Raw genomic sequence first — 20,206 nt, 5'->3', positions numbered from 1 at the left:
CGTCGGTGGGACAGCCTCCGGAGCCCCGGGGTGCGGGCGAGGTGCGGAGACGGAAATTCGGGAAACCCGGGAACCCGGAGGATTTCCGAACTACGTGAGACCGTGGAGCGGCCAGCCTTCATTCAGACGCCGGCAACAGGCGGTGGGGGAGCTCTCCACCGCAAAATGTTATCCAAGTACCTCCCCCAATTTCGCTGACCTTCTCTTAAAGGCCCATCACTGCCGCCGGATCTGTTCATTTAGCAACCTGTTCGTTTTCATGATTTCTGGCTAGCAGCCTTTACATTGGACCAGCAGGCCTCGCTAGTACTTTTGTTCCAGTCGTCTGCGTATTTGAGATGAAACTGCCCTGAGATGAGAGTCCTTTTTGGGTTTTTTTATTGCACAAAATTTCTTTAAGGAGTGTAGGCCCATGTCCACGTTTCACTACCGCAGGCTTTGTAGTTTTCAGTAGAAAAAGAAAACTACAACTCAGAAATTTTTTATTTTATTGATATTCAATTTACGTAACAGGCTCAAATTTTATTAATTGAATTCTGCATCCATACGAATTTAGTCTTAATTTAATAAAGCAACTTACTTTGGTAATCTTCCTTGAGGGATGTTATAAAATACAACTTTTAAAGAAACATCACAAAAATATTGTTTGTCGATCATTTTTGTAACTTTAACAGAGACATCTTCAAGTTTATAATCCACTCATTCTTGCTCACAGCCAGACACTACATAAATCCTTACCAAAACAAAACAAACCCAGGTAGGCTCACTGATACCCCTAGGTATGCTTAGTTGGAATTCACCCAGAGAAACCCATTTTCCCTCTAACAGAGTCAATACTTTCATTCTCTACAGGCATCTCAAAAATTACTATAATAGGCCCGGCGCGGTGGCTCAAGCCTGTAATCCCAGCACTTTGGGAGGCCGAGACGGGCGGATCACGAGGTCAGGAGATCGAGACCATCCTGGCTAACACGGTGAAACCCCCGTCTCTACTAAAAATACAAAAAAAAAAACTAGCCGGGCGAGGTGGCGGGCGCCTGTAGTCCCAGCTACTCAGGAGGCTGAGGCAGGAGAATGGCGTAAACCCGGGAGGCGGAGCTTGCAGTGAGCTGAGATCCGGCCACTGTACTCCAGCCTGGGCGACAGAGCAAGACTCCGCCTCAAAAAAAAAAAAAAAAATACTATAATAATGCCATGTGGCTTTGGGGACTCTGGGGAAAAATGAAACATTTAATTAAAGGCAATAGTTGTTCAAACAATAAGAATGTAGATACATTATATCTATATACATATATATATGTATATAGATATATATATGTATTTTTTCCCCAGAGAAAGGGCTCAAGAGACAAAACAGTAATACACTTCAACTTTCCCTAACTCTTGAAAAAATATCTGATTTTAAGTGAGTTTACAAAGTTCTTATTTTAATGAGCCACTTGTATGGAGACACATATGCATAAAAACTTTTATGAAAGAGCCAAAGCTTGTATCTGAGTTACAACTTCAGAGTCAGTACACTTGTAATGGGACATACGTGCCCCAGAAGGTTTTATTAAAGAGCTAAAGTTCATGTCTGGCTTATAACTTACCAACCAAAACAAGTCACACACATACATCAAGAAGGAAGCCATACATGGTTACTGAAAGTACACAAATTATTTTCAACCAGATGGGTTGCTTCCACCAGGAAAGACTGCTAAGCTGAAGCCAATCTTTGTTCAAGTAGGCATTCGATCTGTCACTGAATGCCCAGATTTTAACATAACCTTCTGGTTTTGAAAACTCAGAGGACGGTTCTTCCTTTTGGTATCCTACGTGAGGAGGCAAGATAATCCCACCTCTGATAGTTACCTTAAGAAAAAACAACTATTTCTTTCATAAAGATACAACATGGCAGAAGATCCTTTCTGATAATCATCATCAACATGCAGATTCAAAAAGTTTGACTATTAAATTTGCATGCTAAATAAATGAAGACATTATAATATTTACAGTACACAAACCTGGAAATGTTATATGTCTGAAAACAGGACCTTTAAAATCAGTAATGACATAGAGGTTTCTTCTTATATCGTCCTCTTTATCCTCTTGGTCTTATCTCAGTTACGAAAGCAGCCTATTGGACATGTACTGATTCTGTGCTAACAAAGCATCAGACTTCACTGTAGAAATGAGACCATACCACTCAGTTCAGGGTGTGTCATTTTCTTTTTTTATCAGAGAAATTCAGTTCTCCAATATACTTCATGGTTCACTGAAGAAATTCACAGCTTAAAAATATCTATAAGAAGTGAAAGATGGATTCTTAAGGCCAGCAGAAACTAATTATCAAATAAATGTTACTGAAAGAAATGTTCATATTAGAAATCTCAATAATGAAAAAACAAAGAAATGTTCTATGCCAAAATCCTTCATTCATCTGGTTTTCTTCCAGGTATTTTCTTTTAGTTCCAAGTATCTCTGCGGTTTTAGTCCTTCAGATCACTAGCTTTCAACAGCCATGCCAGTCTTATTCTTATTTAGTAGATCAAACGTTTTCTGAAGCATAATGAGTGAGCTCTTCAGCTGTAAACAAAATTAATTTTTAAAATCAGATTAATTTTTCTAATCAGATTTGAAAATTTCTATTTTTTATGCCCAAAATTTACAGTGACACAATATAGTTTTGTTTATACCAATGCACAAATAAAACATTAATTACAAAATACCTGATTCTTTGGGGTATCAGTACGATTGCTACAGAGTTCTTCCCATTTGCTGGAGTATTGTACTTCTTCCTGCTACTACATTGTCTACCTCCCAATAGGTCCATTCATCAAATTAAGCGTAGTTACAGACTTGTTTTCCTAAACGGTTTCTGAAGTTGTAGTGGTCTCCTCACTATCCCCTAAACAACTAAAGTTTCGCTTCAGTGCCTTTGCATGCTCTTACCCTCATGTTCTTCACCTATCTAAAACTTATTCATATTCACACTCTTCATGTAGTTTTCCCCAGTCATTCTGCCTCTAAACTCCCAAAGCATTATCCTTACTACTTAACACTTTGACACTGAATTTTGTAATTTTGGTCGTTAACAATACACCTGGACATCTCATTTCTCTAAGAAAATTGTATGCAACTCAAGAGCAGGTATTATGTCGTACTCTTTTTTTTTTTTTTTGTATTCATTCATTCAACAAATATTTGTTGTTTGCCTATTACATGTTGGGCAGTGTTCTAAGCACTGGATATACAATGGAGAACTGCCAAATAGGCACTGTCCTGTCCTTCATGGAGCTTACAGACTAGTCAGGGATCCAGAACTATTAATAAAACAAATAATCACATACATAAATATATACTTATTTTATTAAGTTTTTGACTTGAGCAACTGGTGGATAGCAGCATCATTTTCTGAAATGAGACCCACTAAAGAATTAGGTTTTGGATTAGAGGAAAATTGACTTACATTTTGGACATAATCAGTTTGGGAATCCTGTTAGTTATACAGGTGAAGATGCCAAGTAGGCAAGCGACTGTATGAGTCTAGAGCTCAGGTCGAGGTGAGAGATACGTACTTGGGAGTTGCTGCTATCTGAACATTTGTATCCTCTTCAAAACTCATGTTCAAACTGAATCCCCAATGCAACAGCATGAAGAGATGCGGCCTCTGGAGGTGATTAGCTCGTGAGGGCTCTTATGAATGGATTAGTGCTCTTATAAAAGAGCTTCAGGGAACTAAACAGTCCGCTTTTTTGTCCTTCAGTCCCTTCTGCCAGTTGGCCACCAAACATGCCAGAACCTTAATCTTGGACTCATCAGCCTCCAGAACTGTGAGCAATAAATTTCTGTTCTTTATAAATTACCCAGTCTCCAGGATTTTGTTATAGCAGCACAAATGGACTAAGACAGGAGTCATTGGAACGTGTGGTTAAAGTTAGGGGTGTGAATAAGATCACCTAAAGGGAGAGTAATAGAGAAGGGAAGAGAATCTAACACAGAGCCCTGGAGCATTTGGGCCAGGAAGAAGTCAGGCAGAGGAGATGTTTTTATTTTTTATATTTTTTATTTTTTGGAGACGGAGTCTTGCTCTGTCACCCAGGCTGGAGTGCAGTGGCGTGATCTCAGCTCACTGCAACCTCCGCCTCCTGGGTTCAAGCAATTCTCCTGCCTCAGCCTCCCGAGTGGCTGGGACTACAGGTGCCCGCCACCCCCCCGCCTCTAATCTTTTGTATTTTAGTAGAGACAGGGTTTCACCAAGTTGCCCAGGCTGGTCTCAAACTCCTAAGCTCAGGCAGTCCGCCCGTCTCGGCCTCCCAAAGTGCTAGGATTACAGGTGTGAGCCCTGTGCCTGGCCAAGGAGATGTTTTTAACTAGCAAAAATTAGTTTTACATTTTTCTAAGTGAAAGAAGCCAATCTCAAAAGACCACATATTGTATTATTCCATTTATATAACATGTCCAGAATAGGCACACCCATAGTAATGGAAATTAGATTAGTGGGTGCCCGGGGTCAAGGGGAATGAGGGATGGGAAGTAACTACTAATGTGTACAGATTTTCTTGTGGGGTTATGAAAATGCTCTGGAATTAGTGATGATGGTTGCACATCCTCGTGAATAAAAACTTTTATTGTATGTGAATTATATCACAAAAAGATGTTTTTAATGGTTTTAAAGAAAGCAAGATTAGATTCATTTCAAGAAAGAAGTGTTTAGCTCTGTCAAACGCTGACACTGTAGGATGAAGACTGAAAAAGGGCACATTCTTTTTACAAGCCAGAGGTCACTGGGGACCTTTGCTCAAGCAACATTAGTTGGGAAAGCACGGGGGAAGAACACCAGGCAGCAGTGAGCTGAAGAGTGAATGAGTGGAATAAATACACACACCCAACTTTGCTCCCTCAAACCCCACTAATAAAGAGATTTTTAAAAAGGCACAAAGCTATAAGGGCAAGGAGAACGGAAAAGGAGACAACAGTAATGCAACTTTGGAAACTGGAAAGCAGACGGATGACTTGGCAGGCCTAGAAACGCTGAATCGAAAAAGTAAAAGTAGGGAATGCTGAGAACCAACAAAATTAACCCCAGATAATCCTCAAAAGGCTCAGGTGTTAATGACCAAGTATCTCTGGAAGCGAGAATAAAGAAGGATTGCTTGAAACTTTTGGCATCTGACCTTTCTTTCTACCTAGGCAGAAGTCTGGAATTTTACTTTCTGTACAGGATAAAACAGAGGGTCTCTGGCTGCCTGGCTTGAGGGACACTAAGGCATTGTTAAGGATAGCAGTACATACCAGAAACAAGGGTAATACATGAAAATGTATATACTGAATCCTGGGACCATCCTTTCTGCCTTTCCTTCCCCTATCCCTCTTCTGCTCAGCTCCTAAAATGCTACAGCCAGCCCTAAATCCACCAGGTGGGAGACTGGAGGCGTCTTCTCTGGGGAAACTGACCCAAAGATGCTGATACCAGGATATCTCAGCCAAGAGCCCAGCCAGATCTACAGAGAACTTTGGGGTACACCAGCCCAATCCATATGTTAAGAGCTTCAGATCCACACAAGAAGATAACCAAGGGCTACCAAACACTAAAATTCTCTAGCCTTAAAGATAGAAATTAAAATGGGGGGAATAGCTTGATGGAAAATGAGTAGGCCAGAAGAAAATTTTAAAAATTTAACTATCAGTAATATCTTCAGAGAGATAAAGATATTGTAGCCATTTAAAAAAAAAAAATTGCAGCCGGGAGCAGTGGCTCATGCCTGCAATCCCAACCCTTTGGGAGGCCAAGGCAGGCAGGTCTGTTGAGCCCAGGAGTTTGAGACCAGCCTGGGCAACATGGCAAAACCTTGTCTCTATAAAAACTGCAAAAATTAGCTGGGCACGGTGGCTCACACCTGAAGTTCCAGCTACGGGAGGGTGACGTGGGAGGTTTCCTTGAGCCCAGGAGGTCAAGGCTGCAGTGAGCCGTGTTCATGCCACTGCACTCCAGCTGGGTGACACAGTAAGACTCTGTCTAAAAAAAAAAAAAGAAATGGCCTTGCACGGTGGCTCATGCCTTTAATCCCAACACTTTAGGAGGCCAAAGTGGTGGATCACCTGAAGTCAGGAGCTCAAGACCAGCCTGGCCAACATGGTGAAACCCCGTCTCTACTAAAAATACAAAAATTAGCCAGGCATGGTGGCAGGTGCCTGTAATCCCAGCTACTCAGGAGGCTGATGCAGGAGAATCGCTTGAACCTGGGAGGCAGAGGTTGTGGTGAGCTGAGACTGTGCCACTGCACCCCAGACTGGGCGACAGAGCGAGATTCTGTCTAAAAAAAAATTGCAACACCACAAAGAAAAGAAATCATTCAGAAAATTAATAGCTCTTTGAAATTGAAAATTTGTTAGCAAAAACTGAAAAACTCAATAGAAGAATTTGAAGATAAAATTGATAAAATATCCCAGAAGTAGAACAAAAAGACTAAGAGACGGAAAGAAAAGGTAAGAATATTACACAATCCATTCAACGGAAGGCTGACATCCAAATAACAGGAGTTGTAGAAGGTCAGGAGAGAGAAAATGAGGGGAGGAAATAATCAACTATATGACTTAGGAAAACTTCCAGAATTATAGGCATAGGTTTCCAGACTAAAGAATCAAGCGTGTTAATAGCCTCAGAATTCTCAATAGCAATACTGGAACCAAAAGATAATGGAGGAGTGCCTTCAAAGTTCTAGCCAAACCATTTATAAGCAAGAGAAAAAGTGGAATGAAAAATTTTCAGTTAGGTGTACTCTTAAAATATTTACCTGCAAATTATCTTTCTCAGAAAGCTACTGTTGGATGTGCTCCATTAAAAGGAGGAAGGAAACTAAGAAAGGAAAACACAGGATACAAGAAACAGAAGACACACATAGACAATAGGAACCCCAGGATGATAGCTGTGCACCAGGCATAGAAGGCTACTGGACCTGACTGGAGCCATCAGAAGGCCTCATCAGTGGAGTATGTACGTGAATAAAGATTCTGAGAGATTTATAAACAGAAAATTGGGGGATTAAATGTCTGTAAATATTAGTAAAAAAAATTTGGCAATAGTAGTAAAAATACTAGTAAGATAACTATGACACATTTATACAGTTGAATCTTATGCAACTGTTAAGGGGTAGTGCTTTATATACTGAGATGGAAGTATCTCCAAGATATGTAGTTAATAGATAAAAGTAAAATAATGGACAGTGTATATAATAGCTACCATTCCTATAAAAAGAGCTTAATATTACACATCGAATTTTATTTAGAAGGATCAATAAAAATGAAGTAGATATATACACACTGATATGGAAACATCTTCAAAATATATTACTAATTGAAAAAAGAGGATATACAACAGTGTATATTGTATACCCCCATTTTGTAAATAAATAAATAAACAAAAGTGACTACACAATAAACATAATACCCTTGCCTAATAGAGACTGGCAGGGGTAGTTGGCTCTAGCAGGGGGATTTTTTCAAACAACAGCAGGGTAAATATTCTCTCATACACAGAAGAGCAACTGATTCATACTGGGACGAAGGTACTAAGTATTGTGATGTATCAAGTTGCCTACCTGTTCAAGCATCACTATGGAGTCTCGGAGCACTCCCTTTAAACGATGGGCCTGATCTTTATTCTTCTGAATATTTTCTGCTCTTGACACCATATCAGAGGCTAAACTGAAAGAAAAATACCGTCTTCAAAATGTGGAGAATAGCTTCTGATCTTTTTTTCATTTCCAGAAATCATCAGAGCCCCATAAATTTGCAAACAAAACACAAAATTAAACAAACAAAAACCAGGCCGTTTGTGGCTACAGGATAGTTAGCCGACCACAATCTCAAACTGAAATTAAGTTTTCTGCAACTAAAGAATTACTGAAATAATATGGTGAATACAGGTCAAGGGGAAAAAGACTTACTTTAAAGATTTCTCTTCTTGGAGGCGGAGACGGTAAAAGGACTGAGCAGCATGTTCTATCTTTGACAGCTTCAGAAACAGTGTCACATTCAACAAAACTAATAACAACACACTAGGCAGAGCAAATTATATCTGTTAATCCACACTTTTCCAGACCTAAAGCATTGCTAATGCAGAATATACATGCAAAAGCTTCAAAAATGTATATTGTCTACACTGTTTTCTAGTTATTATTATTTAAATCAATTATCCCTATTATATGAAATAATTACTTTTAAGTATTAAGTGGAGGTTGAGGGAAAAGATGGAAGGTAATTAGAGAGACAATACAAGTCCTCGAATAATCCTAACTTACAGGTTTGGGGTATCTGTGACATCTCTCCCATCTGCTAGGAATCCTAGTCAGTGTTGATGTGAGACCACCAGCTTTGAAATCTACTAGATAAGCTTTTAGGATCTATTTTTGGGTGCCTTTGGCTTAGTCAATTACACACCCATAATGCTGCCTTTCAGAAAAGGAAATGAAGATCAATATGTAGCTCATCTCAGGTAGAGCATGATGTATCTCTTATTCCCAGTGGAAGTCAGCAAAAAAAAACAAAAAACAAAAAAAAAACTACCATTCAGCAAAAATTATTCTAGTTCATCTTGGACAAAGGAAGTATCAAGTCCCAAATATACATTAATGCTGTCATATATAAAATGTTACATGCTAAATGAACTTACTGTATTGGTTTTCACAGCAGCCTTTCAAGTGAATGGTTACATACCTTTTATATAGATATGCAAATATATAGGTGGCATCATATCTCTCTACTTTTTCTATTAAAATATTAACTTGACCTTATTCACTTTTACTCATCAAGATTTATTTTAAAAAACTTAAGATAGTAGCAAGAAAATCCAATCTTTGAAATTATTATGGCATTGAAATAGTATACAGATTAATATTCCAACTTTTGAGTAAACATTTTCTGTAAAGTAATGCAAAAGAACACCGATAATATTTGCTATTCAGAACTGTCATAAAAAACTGATTTAAGCAGAACATAAAAATCTTACATAAAGCCCAAAGGAACAACAAATATCTTCTATGTTCTGAAATCTATAATTAGAAAAAAAAAAATCCAGCTAATATTGAAGCTCCAATCCAAAAAATTGTCACCTTCAATATATCACTAAGTCAGAACCAATTCAATTAAATCTAACAGAATGCCTCAAGATTCATATAGAGCCACGTAGATATTAGTATTCTAAATATGACTGGCTGAGTGGATTCCTATAGAATACCCTGGGATTCAGACATTGTCCCAGTATTTTTTAACAGGTAATGCTCATATCACTTGCATCAGAATAACCTGGGGTGTATGTTTTAAAGTACTGATTCCTGATGCCTACTCAAGAACTACTGAATCAATCTCTGAGACAGGGGTCAAGAAATCTGCATTTTAGCAAGCACCCAAGTGATTTTTTTTTTTTTTTTTTTTTATACTTTAAGTTTTAGGGTACATGTGCATAATGTGCAGGTTTGTTACATATGTATACTTGTGCCATGTTGGTGTGCTGCACCTATCAACTCGTCAGCACCACACCCAAGTGATTCTTAGGCCCAGCAGAGTTACCTAAGAACCATTTGTCCAACCAAACAGAGGAAAATAGTATTATTGGGACTTCCCCAGCATGTATATATCAATATTCCCTTTAAATTTAGGGAACTCCCCATAAAAACCTATGATGGTAGAAATTAATCAGATTAGCTAAAAAATAAAAACATTCATTGAATGAGTACTTTGTATTTCCTCAAATTTAACAATTCTTAAAATCATATATAAAGCTAAAAATCTAAAATCTATAAAATTGCTATTTTTATAGGCCAGCAATAGTCAAATAGTGGTCATTTCTACACAATAATATACAAATACATTCAAATTCTTTTGGAAACTAGTTAAAGATAAATGCTGACACAAGCAAAATAAGCATTCACAACAAATACGTACAAAATACTCATCACCACAATAAGAGTGACGTTATAGTTTTCCATGTCCTTTTTCTTTCCTGTAGATCACAAGAAAAAAGCTGCATTAGAATGAGAATTGTGATTACAACTCATCCAATTTATTTATTTATTTATTTATTTATTTTTGAGACGGAGTTTCACTCTTGTTTCCCAGGTTGGAGTGCAATGGCACGATCTCAGCTCACTGCAACCTCTGCCTCCCCGGTTCAATCGATTTTCCTGCCTGAGCCTCCTGAGTAGCTGGGATTACAGGTGCGTGTCACCGCGCTCAGCTAATTTTTGTATTTTTAGTAGAGATGGGGTTTCTCCATGTTGGTCAGGCCTGGTCTCGAACTCCCAACCTCAAATGATCCGCCCACCTCGGCCTTTCAAACTGCTGGGATTACAGGTGTGAGACACCAAACCCGGCCCTCAACTGACAGAAATTTCATACTCATTTGAAAAGAACTGAAAAATAAATTTTAAAAGTTATTTGTAAAGACAAAGTGATTTAGGGTAAATTCCCTGTACCCCTTTTTAAATTTCTGACATCCTGAGTAATATGAAACAAATCTACAAAGAGAAAAGTTACAGCACTCCTTAAATTTGGCCTATATTGCAAATTACTCTAAAATTAAATAAGCAATTCAGTACAACATGCTTGATAACTAAGTAGCTAATAATCAATAAGCAAATATCTCTCCAAATAATATTTGAACTGGGCTTACAGTAAATGCTTCCCTCATTAAAAAACAAAACAAAATAAAACATTATCACTTATTCATTGTTACCCAAACTTTTAAATTCCAAAATTAAACAGCCATTAATCTTAAATAGTGGATAAACATAGTCACACTAAGCTACAAGCCTCAAAGGAAGATCTGATAATGTAAGAGGATGAGAAGTTATGACAGTTTTATACCTCCAAGAGGAAGAGAATAACAGTTATTAAAAGTAACGTGTGTTCAAAATTGAGAATGAAGATAATGAAAGTCCAATTTTATCTTTGCAGTTTTGCTGGGCTGGCCCTGATGGTATATAAGGATTAAGAGAGCAGTACACTCAAACATGGAAATTGAGTATCTATAAATGCTAGGCAGCAAATAAATGAGCAAAGTGGTTCAGAAGTTGGCAGAGTGGTGATTGTGGTGGGGGCTGTGGCAAGCTGGGGCACACACAGTCTAACAGGGCAGCTACTACTATGCTCCAACCAACTGCTGCCATGAAGGGATTTCAGTGCTGGGCTGTCAGATCTGAGTTTTTATATAAAAAGATCCAATTTTAGCCAGGTGTGGTGGTGCACACCTGTAATCTCAGCTACTCAGGAAGCTGAGGCAGGAGGTTCACTTGAGTCCAGGAGCTCGAGGTTACACTGAGCCGTGATTGTGCCACTTACACAGCATGGGCAACAAAACGAGACCCTATCTGGAAAAAATAGATAAAATTAAAAAAAAAATTAATGTCCAATTTTTAAAATGATACGTGGGCCAAATAAAATATATTGGTTATATGCTTGCCATTTTGCAACTGCTCCTTTATACTTATATATTAGTTATCTTTAAGGAAATCAGAGTTTGATAAACATTATCAAAAAAGGAGGGAAGAAACGGAGACCTCCTGATATATCTTACAAACAAGAGGCACATTCTGCTTCCTACAACTAAAGTACAAATCTTTCATCTCTGTTTACCAGGTGACAACTACCTGTAATATCCCCTTTGGCACCTAAGCCCACATGTCCAGAGGAATGCTGAGAAGAAAGTTTAGGAACTGTTTCTGCTGTTCGGTTGAACGCTCGCCTTCTCCTTCGTAGGCCGGTAAGTTTTCCAGGGTCTTCAATGGCCTGATTTAATATAGATTCTTCAATTAACAAATCTGATTCTAAGAAAAAAACAAAACAAAACAATCTTTAGATAGTGCTGAAAGCTCCTCAACTTTAAGATACTGGTTTTTGCTGGTTATTTTTGATAATTTTCTTGATAATTTTCTTTAACGAATTCCTTAGGTTCTTATGGCCTAGATTTAAATTTTACACTTAATGAAAAGCTTTAGAGAGTACAATGACCCCATAATGAGGTTTCATTATTCCAGGAAGAATGTGTATTAATAAATGATGGGATCATCAGAGCAAATCTGCCATGTGCTATGTTATTAATACATATTAATGTAATGATTTCAGTTATGGAAACAACAGGCCACCCACTTACACTGGATCATTAGAAAGATTTCAAAGACAGATTATGGTACTTCTCAACCTTACAGGAAGGAGTAGCATATACTAGTTCTAATTTTCAACAACGGTTTGCAAGAAAGGAAGCACTAGCAAAGAAAATCTGTAAACAACCTAAAAACCTCATTTTTATCATTTTCAGCCTTTTCCTCTGCCATAATTTTTTATTAGAAACTTATTCAGGGGCCAAACTAATTTTTGAGTTTCATTTTTCTCTGCTCCTGATGAAGAATTTAATAGTGCAATAGACAAGGAAGAAAGGCAAGGAAAATTATCAGCCAACTGATGGTAAGCCTTAAATTACCTTGAGTTGACTGACCACCAGCTTTTCTTCAACTAAACTTAAATTATGCTCATGTGTGTGTGTGTAAATATATATATATATATATATTTCTCCCATGTATATGTTAAGAAACATCCAAAGAGAACCACTGTATCGTTTTCTCCAGTCAGTCTCTAGTACCCACCTCCACCAAATCCACAGATGTACATACTACCATTGCCAAGTGGGCCTGTATAAGCCCAGGAAAGCTGCATCTGATAAGGAAGGTGGCCCTGAGGACTCCCCAGAGGTTAGACAGCACAGGTGTATATCTACGAGCAGGTTATGCAGTCAGCCTCCTTGGCTCCTTACAGAGGCAAAGGGGTATGAGAGCTCTTAACTGTGTGATCTTGATAAAAGTCACTAAACCTCCCTGTGTTTCAATTTCCTTTTTTAATAAAATGAAAAATAATAATTGTACTTGGTTGTTCTGAGTATGAAATGAGTTAATATTTGTAAAGCACATAGAACTTTATTATATATGTCTGGGATATAATAAGCATTATGTCAGTGTTTGTTCGGCCGGGCACGGTGGTGCCTCACTAATCCCAGCACTTTGGGAGGCTGAGGTGGGCAGATCATGAGGTCAGGAGTTCGAGACCAGCCTGACCAACATGGTGAAACCCCGTCTCTACTAATAATACAAAAATTAGCCAGGCATAGTGGCACGTGCCTGTAGTTCCAGCTACTCAGAGGCTGAGGCAGGAGAATTGCTTGAACTCAGGAGGCAGACGTTGCAGTGAGCCAAGATCACACCACTGCACTCCAGCCTGGGTGACAAAGCAAGATTCCATCTCAAAAAAAAATTAAAAATAAAAAAAAGTGTTTGTTTGACCAATGAAAATTAAAAGTGTTGAAATTCCCTAAGTGGCAGAAAAAGTGGAACAGTGGGAACCACTGTAGTGGGAGTCGTTCCAACATCACTGACCAGTTTCCTGTTACGAATCCAAATGAAGAATCAATCCATTTTGTTAATAAAGCCCATCTTTACAAAAATAGATAAATAAAAAAATTTACAAACCAAGCTGTTTGAAATAGTCCTCCAAAGAACTCCAGGAATTCTTTTCAATTAAAGATTTGACAAGGCCCCATGGCTGTTTTCTATATTTCACATCTGTGGAAACTCTAGTAGAATGAGAAGGAAAGAATATTTATTTAAAGAGCAGACTTTAGTTATATTTGTGTTACAATTAAATGTAAGATTGTATTCAGTGGAAAGCCAAAAAGATTCAAAGTCATTAATATCATAAAACAAAATGCGTTCATTGGTAACTTTTAAAAAAAATCAATGTGTGCCGCTAATAATTTCATCAAATTTTCCTTCTAAGTACTTGCCATTTTACTTATTTCCTTTCTCTAGCCCTAAATTTTCTTTATCTAAATAGCAATAAAGGCTCAAAATAAATACTAAATTTTCTAAATTCCTTGTATAAAAAATCTCTAGTGGTCATACACTAGGTGAAAGTAACTACATTAACCAGACTAGGCCAAGTCTATCACTCTCTGTAATGCAGACATTTCTCATTTCCCACTGCAGCAGAGCCAATTACTGCTCACTGAGCACTCCCACAAAACTCCCAGCCCCTTTGCCGTTAAACAAGGTCACATGACTGGTTCTGGTCAATAGATTGTGTACACAATTCTACAGCTTTCTCTTCCTGTGGCAACTGAAACAACACATATTCTGGATCACGTAGCTCCGGATGTCAAAGCGTTCACCAAGCAGAGACCTTAGGTGAGACGCCCCACTCCTCTGCTGACCACTGTTGGAAATGTAATTTGAGCAAGAAATAAAACTGTTGTGTAAAGCTACTACTAAGAATTCAGGATGAATAAATTACCAGGATATAATCTAGCCTATCCTAACATACTCATTTACAGCAGCTCACCTTAGCCTGCACTTCTGTTTTGAAGATCGGATGATACAGTATCTGTTCACGGTATAGAAGTAATCATGGTAGGGGACATCATGTGTCAGTACTTCTGAATCTACCAAATAAAATCGTGCTTCCCGACTTTCTTTATACAGTGTCTGCCAAAATAAGATAAAAAATGTTTGTTTGTATATGGTTAATATATGAATCTTCTTGCCAATTTAGAACATGTATACTAGGATTCCTTCTCAAAACTTAGAAAAGACATGAGAAACCTATATACAAAGCTGGAAGAGCCTACATGCTGACTCTGTTGTCTATAAGTTGAGAAAAAGAGGACCGGGTATGGTGGCTCATGCCTGTAATCCCAGCGCTTTGGGTGGCCGAGGTGGGAGGATCGCTTAAGGTCAGGAATTCAAGACCAGCCTGGCCAATATAAAAACACCCAGCCTCTAAAAAAAAACCTAAAAAATAAAAAATTAGGCCAGATGCAGTGGCTCATGCCTGTAATCCTAGCACTTTGGGAAGCCGATGTGCGCAGATCACTTGTGGCCAGGAGTTCAAGACCAGCCTGGCCAACATGGCAAAACTCCGTCTCTCCTAAAAATACAAAAATTGGCCAGGTGTGGTGGCACATGCCTGTAATCCCAGTACTCAGGGGGAGGCTGAGGCAGGAGAATCACTTGAACCCAGGAGGTGAGGTTGCAGTGAGCAAGATCGCCTCACTGTGCTCCAGCCTGTGAGACACAGCAAGACTGTCTCCAAAAAAAAAAAGAAAGAAAGAAAGAAAAAGAAAGAAAAAAGAAAAGAAAAAGGAAAAAATTAGTTGGGCTTGGTGGCACACACCTGTAGTCCCAGCTACTTGGGAGAATGAGATGGGAAGATCATTTGAGCCCAGGAGTTTGAGGCTGCAGTGAACTATGATTGCACCACTACACTCCAGCCTGAGCAACAGAGTGAAACCATGTCTCTTAAAGAGAGAAAGGGACTTACAGAAATCGTATTTGCTGCCCGTGTCACTTATTTCATTATCAAATTGTTTTTTTCTTTTAGGCTTGAGGACAAACCATATAATCTCTTACGTGTATTATAAGTTACAGAGTTTTAAGTGTTCCTGTTAGGTGAACAATTCAAAAATCAGTTGAATGAAGTAAAGATTCCACCTCAAAATTAATCAAAGTTCAACAAAACCACCCTTCACCAAAAAAGTCAAGGAGGGTAGTAACCAAACAAAACACTTCTTTTCCTAAACAGGATTTTAAATGGTCACTGGCCAAACCTTTCTCATTTTAACCATACTTTTTCTACCTATCCTTTAAGGGGGTGGCAGGGGAGGGGTTCCAAAGTTTTCAAAGACTCCCCAATACCAAAATACCAGACTTTTCTTACATTTGATAATCTTTTCAGAATTGTTTAAAGGTATGGAAATATGTTCTTTTTAATGATAATGGACAAAACTACAAGAGCACAACTAGTTCAGATGTTAAGAGATGTTTTCAGACTACTTGCAAATCAGATACTTCAACACAAACTGGCTGAACACACACTCCACTGTAAGACACTGCCACTCTGGTCACAGATAAAGAGCATTAAATACCTCGTACAGTATTCAATTTCAAAAACTCAATCTCTTCCCATGTGTCAAAGCAGCCATCTAGTTATTTGGCCCCTAACTCTTGCAACAATTCTGTAAACCAGATTTCAGTAGTGTTCCTTTTTTTTTTTTTTTTTTTTGAGACAGGGTCTAGCTCTGTTGCCCAGGCTGGAGTGCAGTGGCTAGAGCATAGCTCGCTGTAATCTCAAATTCCCGGGCTCAAGTGATCCTCCTGCCTCAGCCTCCCGAGTAGGTGGGACTACAGGCACACACCATCATGCCTGGTTAATTTTATTTTTTGGAAAGACAAAGTGTCACTGTGTTGTGCAGTCTGATCTCAAACTCGTGGTCTCAAGTGATCCTCCCACCTGGGCCTCTCAAAGTGCTCGTATTCCAGGGATGAGCCACCACAACTGGCCTGGTATTCTTTTTTTTTTTTTTTTCACAGTTCTTGAAACTTTAAAGTCCCTCAAAAACTTTATTATACAGGTGAATTTTGATAGTCATGATGGGCTTATCGGTAGGATTTCTGGTAGCGAGCACAGGGACCAGGGCCTCCAAACTTTTCGGACTCACAGTGACGGGGATCAGCTACCAGCAGGGTCTGGTCATACTGGATGAGGATGTCTTTGATCTCCTTCTTGGAAGCCTCATCCACATATTTCTGGTAATAGGCCACCAGGGCTTTGGAGAAGGACTGAGGGATAGCATAAATCTGGGCCACGTGCTCACCACCCTTCACACGGACACGGATGTCCACACCAGCAAATCGCTCCTTGCCGAGAAGCAGAACTGGCTCCAGCAGCTTGTATTGTAGCATGCGCAGCTCAATCATCTCCAGGGGCCACCCGTTCACCTTGATGAGAACACTGCCGCGTTTGCAGTGCGCCACAGCTGTGGCTGTCTTCTTGCATCCAAAGACCGCACCAACTGCAGTGGGCCCTTGGATGGCATGGCTGCGAGCCTGAACTAGAGAACCTAACCGCGCCACGCTGCAACCGGAAAAAAGTGGTATTCTTTTTAAAAAAATATTTTCTTTGGGAGGCTGAGGCAGGCAGATCATGAGGTCAGGAGTTCAAGACCAGCCTGACCAACATGGTGAAATCCCGTCTCTACTAAAAATACAAAAATTAGCCAGGCGTGGTGGTATGTGTCTATAATCCCAGCTACTCAGGAGGCTGAGGCAGGAGAATCGCTTGAACCCGGGGAGCAGAGGCTGCAGTGAGCCGAGGTTATGCCACTGCATTCCAGCTTGGGTGACAGGAAGACTCCGTCTCAAAAACAAAAAAAAAAATTGAATATATGAAAGAGTAGAAATGAAGTATAATGACCCTCATGAGCTCATTAACTAGCTTCAGCAACACTAATTCCTGCCCAGTCTTGCTTCATTTGTCCTCTGTCCCATATTCCCTGCCTCTGCCACCATCCTCTGCCCAGCTAGATGACTTCTAAAGGAAATCCTAGACATCAATATAATGCCATCCATAAATACTTCACTATATCTCTTTATGGATTCTTCCACATATCTCTTTTAAAATAAATATGATTTTCTTTAATACACAGCTGTAATACCATTACTATACATAAAAAATAAACAATTCCTGAAATCTTATAAATACCTTTTAACAAATGGTTTGTTTGAATTAGGAGTGGGTTGATACACATGCCTTTTAAGTCCCTTTTAACCTGTAACAGTTTCTCGTCCCTTTTTTCTTGCCATTTGTTTATTGAAACTATCTTGTAAATTGGTGAACTATAATAGGCATCTTCTCTCTTCCCCCACACACGACTCTTCCGGACACTGACAAAGCAGACGTACCTGCTTTTCAGTGGCAGTGGTGCATTTTCCAGTAAGTGGACTATTAAGGACTATAGTGTAGGTCATGGTTCTCAGCTGGTCACCTCCAAGTTCTGCAGTCCAAGGGGTAGATACTACATCTAACCACAGCAAACACAAAATGAGTTAGTTCTAGAAACTTGAACAGTATAACTGTAAATGAAATCAAAGGAGTTTCTGAATTATTAAAATGTCTATTTTTGACTAGTGCTAACTTCCTTATAACTGGGTATTGTAAGTTTAACATTAAAGAAAAGAGAGATTAAATGTTGAGCACTCTCCTTAAATGTGGCATATTGCCCATCTCTGACCCATTTATTTCTAAATTGTTTATTAATATCCTTTTTCCTTTAAGATAAAATTAAAAGTTGTTTCATCTGTAAGCTTCCTTTTAAAGTCCTCAGTACCTATAAGAGAAGTAATGATGCCAGCTTTATCAAACAGACACGGAACAACACTTTAACATTCCCATCATTGAGGACAAAACTTTAAAAGATTTTTGTCATTATGAAACCATCTGACCTTGATATCAACTTACATAGAAATTATGTCAACGTTATGAGAAATCATGTAATGTCAGTGGCTTGTCTGCTAAAATCTTTAATCAAGGTAAGGCAATGGAACATAAATGATTATATAATCTGTCTTAAGAAGACTATAAGATCATATCTTTATGTTTATGGCAAGATCCTGGTAAAAATTCTCTTTTATTTGCTTAGGGACAATATAGTGATTAAATACACACTTGAACAGAAATATAGTTCTAGAACACAGTGAAGGTCATTGCATGGAAGCCAAAAATTTAAAAAGTATAAATAAAAGCGTTAAAAACTCTATTGAGAGACATGACTATATCACCTAATGGCCTAGCACAAATCGACTTAGGCAAGTACCAGCATGTTTGACGGCTATTCACCAATATCCTAAAGCACAGGAGCCTTTATCTAACCCATTATACTCATCATCAAAGGAAGGAAGGAAGGCTTTAGAATACAGCCAGTTTTACTCAACTTCTTTTATATTGCTAGATGTGAGAATTTAATGAGGGATCCTGAAATTGCCTTTTGAGTATCTGGCAAAATATTGTAACTAAATTAGAAAGGCAAAATCACAAACCATAGCGTCTATCATCCAGGATTTGCTGTAAAATGATTTATTTAGGTATATATAAAAGAAGATATACAACTAATTCTAAATTACTTTTCAGAAGATTCCTTTGGTCATATGTCAGCCTGTTTCAGGAAAATGATACAAACAATCTATTGTTAATCAGAAATAGAATTTAAAGATGTAATTTAATTCTGCTGTTAAAACTGCACACTACTCAATGAAGCAACTATCAACAAGGATAAATGAAAAGTACTGGTCTTCCCATGAATGTTACCCTTGTAGTTTCAGTGATGTTACCAATAAGGTCTACTGAGTATTGCTTACCAGAACATCATCTAATTAACATCATCTTGGAATAGTCAATCCTCCAATACCTAAATAAAGCTTATCATAATGTAAAAAAACCTGGAATGAATTGTAGGAAAAATGGCTAGTACGCAAAAAGACATATGAACCATTTTGATATATTAATCCAAAATAACAGAAGGCAGGAATGGCAGAATTTTAAAAATCCTTTGATGTAATAGTGTTTTAAAATTGGTGAACCTTCATGCCCATTAGGATAGCTATTATAAATAATAATAACAAGTGTTGGCAAGGATGTGGAGAAATTGGAAACTTTGTGCATTGCTTGTGGAAATGTAAAATGATACAGTCATATGGAAAATAGTATGGCCACTCCTCAAAAAATTAAAGATTGAATTTTAATTTTTATATGATGCAGCAATTCCATTTCTAGGTATATAACCAAAAGAACTGGAAGCAGGGACGTGAACAGATAGTTGTATGTTAATGTTCATGGTGGCATTATTTACAATAGCTAACGTGTAAACAACCCAAATGTCATTAATGGATAAATGGATAAACAAAATGTGGTATCTACATGCAATGGAATATTACTCAGCCTTAAAAAAGGAATAAATTCTGATACATGCCCCAACATGGATGAGCCTCGAAGGCATTATGCTAAGTGTATTAAGCCTGTCACAGAAGGACAAACATTGTATTATTCCACTTATGCAAGGCACCTTGAGTAGTCAACTTCACAGAGACAGAAAATAGAATGGTGATCATCAAGAATGGAAGAAACGGAGGGTTAGTGTTTAACAAGTATAGCATTTCAGTTTGGAAAGATGAAAAAGTTCTGAAGATGGATGGTGGCAATGGTTGCCCAATAATGTGAATGTTACTTAATGCCACTGAGCTGTCCACTTAAAAACGGTTAAATGGGAGCCGGGTGCGGTGGCTCATGCCTGTAATTTCAGCACTTTGGGAGGCCGAGGTGGGTGGATCACGAGGTCAGGAGATCGAGA

The 20,206-nt window shown here is 38.4% G+C and overlaps 1 protein-coding gene and 1 pseudogene across 3 annotated transcripts in view; both read right to left on the bottom strand.

Annotated features, from left to right (window-relative positions):
• Positions 1 to 1,180: 1,180 nt before the first annotated feature.
• The window catches only part of GRAMD1C (GRAM domain containing 1C), a 110,418-nt gene continuing 91,392 nt past the window's right edge, over positions 1,181 to 20,206 (bottom strand). For all 3 annotated transcript variants that reach the window (XM_011940583.1, XM_011940584.1, XM_011940585.1), the window contains 8 exons: positions 17,766 to 17,884; positions 14,368 to 14,510; positions 13,500 to 13,603; positions 11,631 to 11,807; positions 9,928 to 9,985; positions 7,932 to 8,042; positions 7,584 to 7,689; positions 1,181 to 2,568 (listed from right to left, as the gene is read on the bottom strand). In XM_011940583.1, coding sequence (XP_011795973.1) covers positions 2,488 to 2,568; positions 7,584 to 7,689; positions 7,932 to 8,042; positions 9,928 to 9,985; positions 11,631 to 11,807; positions 13,500 to 13,603; positions 14,368 to 14,510; positions 17,766 to 17,884 — 899 coding nt within the window. In that variant the 3' untranslated portion in view covers positions 1,181 to 2,487. The remainder of the gene's footprint in view (positions 2,569 to 7,583; positions 7,690 to 7,931; positions 8,043 to 9,927; positions 9,986 to 11,630; positions 11,808 to 13,499; positions 13,604 to 14,367; positions 14,511 to 17,765; positions 17,885 to 20,206) is intronic.
• Positions 16,407 to 16,945, bottom strand: LOC105510697 (annotated as a pseudogene).

Source organism: Colobus angolensis, unplaced genomic scaffold (assembly GCF_000951035.1).
Source record: "Colobus angolensis palliatus isolate OR3802 unplaced genomic scaffold, Cang.pa_1.0 Scaffold190, whole genome shotgun sequence".
Classification (NCBI taxonomy): domain Eukaryota; kingdom Metazoa; phylum Chordata; class Mammalia; order Primates; family Cercopithecidae; genus Colobus; species Colobus angolensis.
Note: the sequence above shows the minus strand (reverse complement) of the source record. Positions and strands in the feature narration are given on the sequence as shown.